At 34.9% G+C, this 11,092-nt stretch overlaps 2 protein-coding genes across 3 annotated transcripts; one reads left to right on the forward strand and one right to left on the reverse strand.

The window, feature by feature from the left end:
* Nucleotides 1–1,425: 1,425 nt before the first annotated feature.
* On the reverse strand, nt 1,426–8,534 carry LOC112750590 (uncharacterized). Of its 2 annotated transcripts, XM_025799387.3 has the most exons (9): nt 8,163–8,534; nt 7,677–7,861; nt 7,183–7,361; nt 6,609–6,893; nt 6,460–6,518; nt 4,406–4,442; nt 4,217–4,288; nt 3,450–3,771; nt 1,426–2,277 (listed from the first exon to the last, which is right to left on the reverse strand). In XM_025799387.3, the coding sequence occupies exons 1-9, from the start codon at nt 8,293–8,295 to the stop codon at nt 1,849–1,851; spliced, it is 1,701 nt and encodes a 566-aa protein (XP_025655172.1). In that variant the 5' UTR covers nt 8,296–8,534; the 3' UTR covers nt 1,426–1,848. The 2 variants fall into 2 exon arrangements, with proteins under 2 accessions (XP_025655172.1, XP_025655171.1); XM_025799386.3 differs by having other exon boundaries at nt 6,460–6,893; nt 8,163–8,492.
* Nucleotides 8,535–9,574: 1,040 nt separating this feature from the next.
* On the forward strand, nt 9,575–10,669 carry LOC112748836 (MACPF domain-containing protein NSL1-like). Its single transcript, XM_072218024.1, has 3 exons — nt 9,575–9,965; nt 10,050–10,288; nt 10,372–10,669. The coding sequence occupies exons 1-3, from the start codon at nt 9,672–9,674 to the stop codon at nt 10,667–10,669; spliced, it is 831 nt and encodes a 276-aa protein (XP_072074125.1). The 5' UTR covers nt 9,575–9,671.
* Nucleotides 10,670–11,092: the final 423 nt, after the last annotated feature.

Raw genomic sequence — 11,092 nt, forward strand, 5'->3', positions numbered from 1 at the left:
ACTTTCCCTTGTTTTGTATTTTTGTTTGATGGGTCTGACTAATTGGGTCGTGTTAGTGGAAAATTTAGGGGGATTATCTTTTGATTTGCTTATACGTATTAATAGTTTTATCATTGGAAGCCTTGATATAATCTTGTGCTGTAGTCTTGATATATAATATCTTTTGTTATTAGTTATATGATTGTACTTTGTAATTACAGTCTTTAACATTTGTTAATTTAGTAAGTATCTTTCTAAAATATTCACTAATATATTTGTTTATTTTTAATTTTGAATTACAGATTTTGAATCATCAACGTAGATAAGACCATCTTTTTCTGTTAGTTATGAACTTCAACAACATAGACCATCTAATATTTAAAGGAATTTTATGATTGAATAGTTAGCATTATATGTTTGGATTAAATTAAAATTTTTCGAATTTACATATTATGAATTATGACTATGTACAACTTGTAGAATTCAACGTTGAAATACATTGTTATTTTTTGAAATACAATGCAATGCTATATCTTTAAATTTGATGTGATTGAGATTATAACAATTTAAAACGGTCATTAAATACAGAAAAAAATTATCACAGAAATTAGTAACTTAATGACAGTTTTAAATCGAAAAACTGTCATTATAAATATTGCATAGTTTAAACAATTACTAAATATACCTAAAAATTGTCATAGAAAGTAATAATTTAGTGATCGTTTCAAATTGTCGCTAAAAAATTTGTGATGGTTTAAAACAATCACAAAATATAAGAAAAAACTATCATTGGATTAGTAATTTAATTACAGTTTTAAAACGTCGCAAAATGTAGCACAAAAAATACTTTGATAAGTGTTACAAATTAGTAATGATTTTGTACTTTGAAAACCATTATTACAAATAATTTAGTGTAACGCTTAAATTTGTGACGGTTTTTTAACCGTCACAAAAATATTTAGTGACGGTTAAAACTATCATCACTAAGTATTTAAAAAATATTGCAAAATTGTTATTTTATTGTAGTGAAAGAGGCAATATACAACATATATAATTTTGGGTATTCTTAAAATTTTTTTTGAAACAATAAAGACGAAACATATATTTTGTCCTAAAATAAATTAATTCTTTTCTAAAATCTCAAAATACTATATAATGTGAAGTAGCGTAAATGATACATTGGATGGAACAAAATAGGAAGGAGAGAACGAGCGACATGGGATTCTTTCTTGTGTGAATATAGTCGGGAGGTGTTGATGGGTGACATCTATGGATGGTTCTTCCATGTTTGAAGAAGAATCGTTTCTTACCGTTTTATCGTACAGAGCTCGTATACAATATAAAAAATTTATGTAGGTCTAATTCAATCAAAAAAAAAATAATTTAATAGGAGTGAAAGTTGGCTCAAACTCTTATTTCTGCATGTGTGATTTTATGGTTAGAATGGAGAGAATAACTAGGTATGTTTGGTAATATATTACACAAAATTGAGTACATGAGAAATATTGTTGTATACTCGTCAAAATATCAACTAGAGAAGAGATGAATGTAATTAGTAATTACACCAAATCTCTTATACATAAAATATTAAGATTACGTAGGTAAAATCAGTTTCTTCATACCTCTACAATTGGGACCAGAGGGAAATTTTCAAGCTGAGGTAAATTTAGGTGAAATTATTAGGTAATCTAGAAATCAATTGTTTTCCTTCTTTTTTCGCTTAGTACACTATGTTTGACTAAGTGGCTATGATCTTATTAATATAACCCAAGATGCAACTTCGCTTCATCTTGGTTTCACCCCCTATTATGGGGTACGGTAAAAGTTCCTTGGTTTGAAATAATCTTCTAGTGTAAAACTAACTACAAACTACACCTCTCTAGCACCATTTGGCAATGACACTGAATTTGTGATGTTGCGGTTCTTGTTAAATCTTTTCTTTAGTGTTTGAGCTAACGACAGCTTATTAACAAACACTTCCTCCCGTTGCTGGGGGCGGTTTGCATAGAGAATCCAGAGAATGAGACAGAGCAAAACACCAACCGAAATGAGGCCAAGACCAACATTGATAACCTTAAGATAGCGGTTTAATGGAGGACAGTAACTAGTAGTGATTTCTTTGAACGTGTTCCTCACGAAATTGCAATTCTGAAGGCTAAGTAAAATGGGAGTGTAGTGTTCTAGTGCAAAGCTTTCAATAACTGCGGCTACTAACTCCGAGTAAATCTCTGGAGTCACCCTTCCAACACTGTTGCAAATACCATTTTCGGATATCTTGCATTTGTATTTCTTCCAAACCTGAAAATGTTTAAACAATGAACTTGATAAATTGTGTGTATTTATATGTAGATAAAAAATTGGGTGATGCGTTAAATTTCTCGGTTACGGGTTAAATCACATGTTTCACATAACCTGATAATCATCACACTATCTGAATATAGAAAAGATAAAGAGGACAAATGTTTTATTAGCCAAGCTAATTCTTTATTTTGTGCTAAAATTATTCTTTTAAATTCATAATTTAGAGTTTAAAATTTAAGAGTAAAAAAATAATTTTTAAATATATTGGTTAAATTTGACAATGTTAGCTGATTAAATAAAAAAATTCTAATGAGATTGATTGATATAACATCCAAGATTATCTATATGGAAAAGTGAATTATGAATCAAATTTTCAGCTTTTTATGTGATGTATTTTTTCTTATGAGTGACCTTTTTCCTTCAAAATTCTTTGTCAGTGGTTAGTGCATTTCCATTATAAAAAGAGTTTAACGTCTAGCAAATAAAAAGTTAAAAACAACGTGTCAATATAAATTAAAAATGAGTTAGTATGTGAAATAATTTGGATCAGTTAAATTATTTCTTCGTACATTAAATATATTAAATTTAATCGTTCACAAAGATTATTACAATAATATTCTTAAATTCTCACTTGATTATTATATTAAATAGATATCTTTATTAGTAAAATAATTAAAATGAAATTAATATTAATGAATTAAAAAAAACCATATACATTATTTTTATCCACATCTTATTTTTAAATTTTTTTATTTATTTAATAGTATACTAAAGAGTGGCACAAATATAATTTTACGAAGATAAAAAAGAGTTATTATTGACTCCTAAACACTCAAGCAAATCGATTATACTAAGAAACTAATTAGAAGTTAGTCAATTAGAGCCATTTTGTTAAAAAAATAAGAAGTCTGTTATAAAAAATAAAAAAATAATTTTTCATATTAAAAAAATAAATGATTAATTTGAGTTGGCTTATGTTATAGTTGGCTACATATACTTTTTCTTTTAGAAACGAGGTGGAAAATCTAATACTTCAAAATGTACATAGATAGAGGAGAGAATAAAATCATATTTCGTGTGTCTCTCTTTCTTTTAATATTTTTTTATTTTTCTTTTATTTAGAAAATCGTGGGGCGACAAAATAGAGAGGGGGATGATGAAAAGCATACCAATGAAGCATTGGAAGCGGAAACTTCTTGGGCTGTACATTGGCGTTCTTTAAACTGAGAGTCAAATGGATAGCACAAAGGTGGCATTTCTGGTCCAGATTGATTGTAATAGTTGATGCTACTCGGTGTGGGGTTTGAATCTGCGGTGCTATATATGAAACGGTTCACAACACTTACAATGTTGGTCACCACTTGTTTACTCTGAAATAGTGTCCTGTTTGTGGTTCTCTGATCAACGCAAGGAAGGATATTGCTTAGTGCAGATTCTGCGTGTGGATTCTCTACCCATTCTCCCATTGCCATACACGTATCACAAATTGCACTGTAATTCAAGCCAAATCATTCATATTCATCATTTAATGGGTGGTTAAATTTAATTTGTATCTGAGTTCAATGTCAAATATAATAAATAATGATAGTAAAATATGAAAATTTTCTTGATGAAGAGTAAAATTTTCTTTACTTCTCACCAAAACTAGTACTTCACTAGTTCACTTTTCAGCATAGTATTACTCCTAAAATATGTTTATAATCGTGTAAGGTCTATGTGGACATTACAGTGCAAGAAGTGTCAAAATAAAGTATTGCATTTTCAAAAGGAAAAGTCTAGGGGCGAACAATTTTATTAAATTCTGACCAGCAAAATTGAGTAATCACACACCATTAAAAACATTATTAATGGTTACTTGATGGTTACAAATCACAAAAGTTGTTGGCCTCTAGCATTCCCCTTAAATGAAATTCGGACAAACTATTGGATGGCTTACTTGTTAAGAATCATGAAAACTCCACAAAGAATGAATGTAGTAGCAACGAGTAACCATCCGCTGATGACAAATCTGCAATAACATTTTGAAATCAAAACAAATTAAAAAGAAGAAAGGGAACATTCAGGTAGATAGGTAGTGGAATGTCATGAGATCAAAGGTCATATCTATGGTATATCCGTGACTTACATGAGGATCGCATGTTGATGTCCAAGAATAGAAAGAACTGCAGAGGAATATTAGCAAATTATGAAAGATTTCAGGAATACAAACATGAAATAAGCTCAACTTATTTGGCAATTAAGACAACTACTACTAGCGGGTAAATCATAATTTTGACACTCGAAATATTTTAATTTCTCTCCTAAATAAAAGAAAAATACTAGTGATTTTTTTTTTCTTTTTTGGAATAAATAGCCATTTTACAACTCCAACAGATTACGATTTTGACGAAATAGATTCTATATGTTTTATTTAACAAAATGAATCAAAGCTATATAAGTATATAAACAAATTGACTAAAATTTTAATTTAATTTCTCAAACAAAACATATTTTTAGAGATAAATTTGTCATTTACATTTTTTGGGATTTGTTTTATGAAAATCGTAATATTTTATAGTTAAAATGGTTATTTACTCGGTGGAAACTCAGGTGTAGTCGACTTCAAGTAAAATTGATAGCTGAGAGCGGATAGATAATATGACTGATTTGACTAAATTTTCATCTAATTAATCTCAAATATCAATTTCACGTGAAGTCGACTACATATGAGTGTCCACCTATTTACTCAAACAAGGAATCTTTAGGTGGCAAAATAGGAGTTAAGTCTCAAAGTAGTCCCTGAACTTGCACTCGAGCCTCAAAGTGATCCCTAAACTTAATAATTCCTCAAATTCGTCCCCAAAATTGCACTCCAGGACTCATAGTAGTCCCTGAGACATTTTCCGTTCATCAAAACCTTAAAACGACGTCGTTTTGAACCAAAAAAATAATAAAAAAAGGTGCAGCGTAGACCCCCAATTCGAACCAAAAAAAAAAAAAAGAAAAAAGAAAAAAGAAAGTGTAGCGTATAACCACCCCCCTCCCCTCTCAATTCCCAATCTGTTCCATCCCATCCCCATCCCCAACCGTCCCCTTCCCCTTCTCCTTCTCCTTCCCCTTCTCCTTCCCCTTCCCCATCCCCATCCCCATCCCCATCTCCTTCTCTTTCATCCCCATCCCCAACCTTTCCCTTCCCCTTCTCCTTCCCCTTCCCCTTCCCCTTCTCTTTCTCCATCCCCATTCCCATTCCCATCCTCTTTTCCTTTCCCTTCCCCTTCCCCTTCCTCTTCTAATTAAACGGATCATGCAACTAGTTTCATTCCAAAACATTCAACTCATCTGTCTCAGAAAACCCTTTCAAAATTTCTTACTATCAACGACCACCACTGCAAACCAAAAAGAAATGGTAAATTTAATAACAAAATTCCTAAAATCAACAAAATTCCGATCACTACTCTTTCCACTCTCATCATCACTCTCACACTGTCTGCCGCTCAACCTCCGCCGGGCAGCACCAACAACCACCCGCTTCTGACTCCTCCTCCTCTTCCATCTTCACCTTCTCATCTAGCGGCGATAACAACAATAACCAGAACATATATGTGAAAGAAAAAGTGGAAGGTTGGGAAAATAGAAGGGGAAGGGGAAGGGGAGGAGAAGGGGTTGGGGATGGGGAAGGGGAAGGGGAATGAAAAGGTTGGGGATGGGATGGGGATGGGGATGGAGATGGAACAGATTGGGAATTGGGAGGGGGTGGTTCTACGCTAAGGGGAAGGAGAAGGAGAAGGGGTTGGGGATGGGGAAGGAGAAGGGGAAAGGAAAGGGGATGGGGATGGGGATGGAGAAGGAGAAGGGGAAGGGGAAGAAGGAGAAGGTGGGGATGGATCAGATTGGGAACTGGGAGGGAGGGGGGTTTCTACACTACACTTTTTTTTTTCTTTTTTCTTTTTTTGGTTCGAATTGGGGGGTCTATGCTGCACTTTTTTTTTTATTTTTTTTTTGTTCAAAACGACGTCGTTTTAAGGTTCTGATAAACGGAAAATGTCTCAGGGACTACTATGAGTCCCGGAGTGTAATTTCCGGGATGAATTTGAGGAATTATTAAGTTTAGAGATCACTTTGAAGCTCGAGTGCAAGTTCAAAGACTACTTTGAGGCTTAACTCGGCAAAATAGTAATTTAGTGTATTATTAACGCATACCCAGTCCAACTAGAGCGAGAAGAAGCATCACTGTTGCCATCAGAATCAAAGCTAGACGCCTGCAAAATGAAGCATCATGCTGCATTATGCATATTGCAATAGTAGATTCTAGAATACAACACATTATGGTGAAGTTTACGATTCCATACACATCATTAAAGACTTTACGTATTTTAACAGAGTTATCGTGTGTCTTCTCCGACAGTGTATTTGCTGCAGCATTGAGATCAAGGTTCAAATTATCAATATCTGCCATGATATCAGATGGGAGAAATATCTGTGCTACTTTGATTGATTTCGCGAGCTTCAGATACTCCGTCACGTTCCTCAGAGTCTGCACCGTATAGTCTGATTGATTCACGACGTAATGGAGCGTATCCAAGGCCTCGTCGTGGAACTTGTCCTGCCCTACACTTAGAAGGATACATCCAACCCTGTGAAGAAAATGAACAGAATAATTGTTATCTTAATTTTCACCTTTATTTGGAAAATGAAAAAAAATTGAAACTTCTTTGCTATCTAGAAATAAATTATTTTGGGATATATTCATTTTATTACCGAGAGTGTAACAGATATTAAATGATATTAACAAACTCCCATCAAGATTGGTATTTTCAAAAGCAGAGTTGCAATACAAAAGAAACCTTAGTAACTAATCATAAGAATACATAATTAAACAACCGAAGTTTTATTCAAACATTGAAAGAAGGCTGAAGGAATTACGCAGCGGCGCAGGTGAATAACAAGATCAAAATAAGACAAATTCGTTGCGAACGGTGTGATCCTTCATCCTTGATGTTAATGCCCCATCCACAGCATGCATGAATCAAGATTGCGAGGCCAAACGAAATAAACCACAGAGCAGCAAGTATGAAACCAGCTGCACCAGTGAAACCAACTGACTGCAAAAATAATACAATTATTGATTAAAAACAAACAAAACAATATGCTGAAAGTACAACCACAAAGTAATTCTTGTTTTTTTAACCAGTAAAATCCTAATCTTTGTTGCAAATTACACAACCATGGCCAAAATTTTCACACGAACAACGGAAACATGGTTAATGTAGTTATAAGCAACAAAAGAACTAGATAAAATAAGCTCAATAGATTATTCATTGGAACTTCACTATTTATCATTGTTCAATCGGCATGAAGAACGTAATGAAGCAGCCATTTAAGAACATGGTAAACAGGAAAATAGTAACAGAGCTTACAGCCCAATAATGGCGATTTGCAATGTCCCAGCCGCCTCGGTAGCGACAAAATCGTCGTAGAATGTCCGGCCTATCCGTCCTGTTTGCGGCCAGCACAAGGGTACCTGAAGGAGCATCCGTTTCAGGAGCTGGTGCTAGAGCCTCTTGTGTGATCTTATTCTTCCAGGGACCTAAATTCGCTTCCCCTTAAAACAGAACAATATAAAAAACATAGTAAATTATATAACATGATCCAAGTAAAAGACTATGTCTATTCATCACCACAATTCTTTTTTTTATACGTTTGATACAGCTTTTTGCTCTTTGTTTTTAGTTCATTCATCTTTCTATTTCTTCTAATTCTTTGGCTTTCAGAGAAATCAATTTAACTCTGAGAGGAACAAGATCTACATTAAACCAATCACTATAAGCAATCAATGTGAAAAGCATATTCACAATTAAACTTTTTTAATCAAAGTTGCTGGGAACATTTTCAGGTGCACCAACCTAGAATAAACTTCGCAGTAGTACTATCTCTTCTAGATCCACTTGCAGATAAAGCTGAAGTTGATCTAAGAGAAACTACTATGAAGAAAATTAACAAGTAAAAACTGAATACGTTAAAGCAAACACTCTTCATGGCAGTTTCCCTTCCAAAAAAACTCACTCTTCACCTCAAAACTGGCCACTCAGTCATGGTAATCGTGTTAGAATTCTTTGATATAAAACGTGTTCATTATAAGGTGTAATTAATAGTGTAACTAAGGAGTGGGAAAATTGGATGATTTTATAGAAACAGAGGGAAAGTGAAATAGAGAGGGAAGGAATGAGGAAGAGAGTGAGTCACATGGGGTGGGGTAGCGATGAAGACTTGGGTGCAAGGAAAACGAAAAAGGCGGGTGTGATTTAATCAAAAGGAGGTAAATTAATTAAAATAATACCACCGAGTTAAGTAAAGCATGGGAAAATAAATCCAATTAAGAAAAGGGGCAAAAAATAAAGTAACTAAAGATTGATTGCCATAAGCCTTTACAAATTGTTGGCGCATTTGCAGTTTGCTTGCTTGCACTACGTACTTGTCTTTTCTGCTTTTGAGTTTTTTTATTATTTTCATTCTTCTTCTTCTCTCATTTGCTTTCACACTATTTTTCATGATAATTATCTTGATGTTTGATCTTTGTCTTGCAATTTGCAATCGATTAAAATGCTCTTTATTCTGAGAGTCATAATCAGTGTCCTTATCTGACAAACTAGAAATGCAAGCTGATGTTGGTGGATGTACTTATTGATTTTGCCATGTGGGATCATTCAGTCATAGTTCTCTTGTCATCATTTATTTTGTTGCCATTTACTTTTTACTTTATAAGATTCTTTTCAAATAAATAAATAAATATAATAATTACCAATACATAGTTACATACATGTATGTCGAGAGTTAGATAATAAATATACGAGTAAAGGACATTTTCGTCTCTGACCTTTTTTTTTGCGGATATTTTCGTCCTCAAGGAATGGAAAATACATTCAAGTCCCTAACTCCTGAAAAATGTGGACATTTATGTCCTTCCGTTAAATTCAGCCGTTTGCACTGAACGGAAAAGGATGAGCTGGCAAAGGTGGCGCTGAGGTGGCCGTAACGGAGGCCAGGTGGCATGGAGCATTTCGTAACAGGACATATAAGTCCCTGGAGAGAAAAACGACGCCGTTTTGTAACTTCCCCCAATCCTGTTTCGAATTTCTCTGCCTTTTCTTCTTCCTTCCTCCTTTTTCCCTTCCATTCTTCTTCCATGGCCCCTGCCTCCATCACCGCCGCACAGCGGTGCCTCCGTCAGCACCATCAACGCCGGCGTGGAGAAACAAGGTACGAAGGATGAGTCCATAACCATAAGCATGAAGCCGCCTTGAGCTTCTTCGATGATTCTTCGTCGTTCCCACGACTCTGTTGAAAGCCAGACTATTAATTAATAAGACGGAGTTATCCGATCCGACAATGAACAAGTGCTGTAAAATTTGTACATGAATCAAGAAATAAAATTAAATATGGGTTTGAATAGAAGCATTGCGGGGATGGATCCACAGCTGGCTGCGGAGAAAGCAGTGCCAGTGATTGGTCAAGGCTATGATCTCTGCAGCGACATAAGATTCTCCGCCTGCAAGTCTTCCACGTTGATCGAGATTGATCATAAACACACCAGGGACATGCTCTTCCCAGTTCCAGGTTCAATTCTTGTCCACAATGTTCCCTCTTCCATCAAGTGTGACAAAGGTGAACGCACAAGGTTCCATTCCGATGTTCTCACCTTCAACCAGGTCACTGCTAACTACTAACTAATTCCATCGAATAAAACAAAGATATATGGTTCGCTAGGGATAATGAATTTGTTTTAATTGCAGATGTCGGAGCATTTTAACAGGCAGTTATCTCTGTCTGGGAAGATACCATCGGGAGTTTTCAATGCTATGTTTGACATGAGGAAGTGTTGGCCTAAGGATGCAGCTGCAACTAAGAGCCTTGCTTTTGATGGATGCTTCATATCATTGTACACCGTTGAATTGGATAGAACTAACTTAACCCTTTCCGATCAAGTCAAGAAAGATGTTCCTTCTTCCTGGAACCCTGCAGCTCTTGCCTCGTAAGTATTTTTCAGAAACAGAAACACAAACATGAAGCTTGTTCAATCAATTTAACACAGCATATGCTTGTGTTGTTCATCAGGTTCATTGACAAGTATGGCACCCATGTGATTGTTGGCGTTAAGATGGGAGGTAAAGATGTGGTCCACATCAAGCAGTCAAAGATTTTAGATCTTCCACCCGCTGAACTGCAGAAACTACTAAAACAACTAGCTGATGAGAGGTTTTCAGAGGATTCAAATCCATCTTCCAATGCTAATCCTGCTCAAATATCAGGAAAACTGAAGGCAAATATCAACCACCATATAGACCTTCCGTTTCATTGTAGAAAAAAGAAAGAAACCTCTAACATAATTCAACCATGTTTACTTTCAGGATGATCATGCCAAGCTGTGGAGGCAGAACCATTTTCCTCCTGCTGGAAGACCAGTTGTAAAAAGCCACTCCAAGAATGATGTTTCGGTCCGCAAGGAAGGCATTGATATTCGTCAGCCTTATAACCAGTGGCTTCAAACCATACTACAATCCCCCAATGTCATATCAATGTCTTTTGTTCCTATTACTTCCTTACTCAACTCTGTTCCAGGCAATGGATTCTTGAGTCACGCCGTTAATTTGTATCTTAGATGTGAGCAAACATTTCTGAATTACTTTTGGCACAAATATAGAATGAGTAATATAATATAATATAATATCTCTAGTACATGTTTTTCTGAGAGTTTTATGTATCAAATAGATAAACCTGCCATAGAGGATCTCCATCATTTTCTGGAATTTCAGTTGCCACGGCAATGGGCATTAAT

Source organism: Arachis hypogaea, chromosome 15 (genome assembly GCF_003086295.3).
Source record: "Arachis hypogaea cultivar Tifrunner chromosome 15, arahy.Tifrunner.gnm2.J5K5, whole genome shotgun sequence".
Classification (NCBI taxonomy): domain Eukaryota; kingdom Viridiplantae; phylum Streptophyta; class Magnoliopsida; order Fabales; family Fabaceae; genus Arachis; species Arachis hypogaea.

Bases quoted from the DNA above. Each gene is read 5' to 3' on its own strand.
- LOC112748836 (XM_072218024.1), top strand. From the start codon at position 9,672: ATGAATCAAGAAATAAAATTAAATATGGGTTTGAATAGAAGCATTGCG. The intron at 9,966-10,049 runs GTCACTGCTAAC...TTTTAATTGCAG, and splicing joins ATGTTCTCACCTTCAACCAG to ATGTCGGAGCATTTTAACAG. The intron at 10,289-10,371 runs GTAAGTATTTTT...GTTGTTCATCAG, and splicing joins AACCCTGCAGCTCTTGCCTC to GTTCATTGACAAGTATGGCA.
- LOC112750590 (XM_025799386.3), bottom strand. From the start codon at position 8,295: ATGAAGAGTGTTTGCTTTAACGTATTCAGTTTTTACTTGTTAATTTTC. The intron at 7,362-7,676 runs GTAAGCTCTGTT...TTATTTTTGCAG, and splicing joins CAAATCGCCATTATTGGGCT to TCAGTTGGTTTCACTGGTGC. The intron at 4,443-6,459 runs GTATGCGTTAAT...ATTCCTCTGCAG, and splicing joins TCTCGCTCTAGTTGGACTGG to TTCTTTCTATTCTTGGACAT.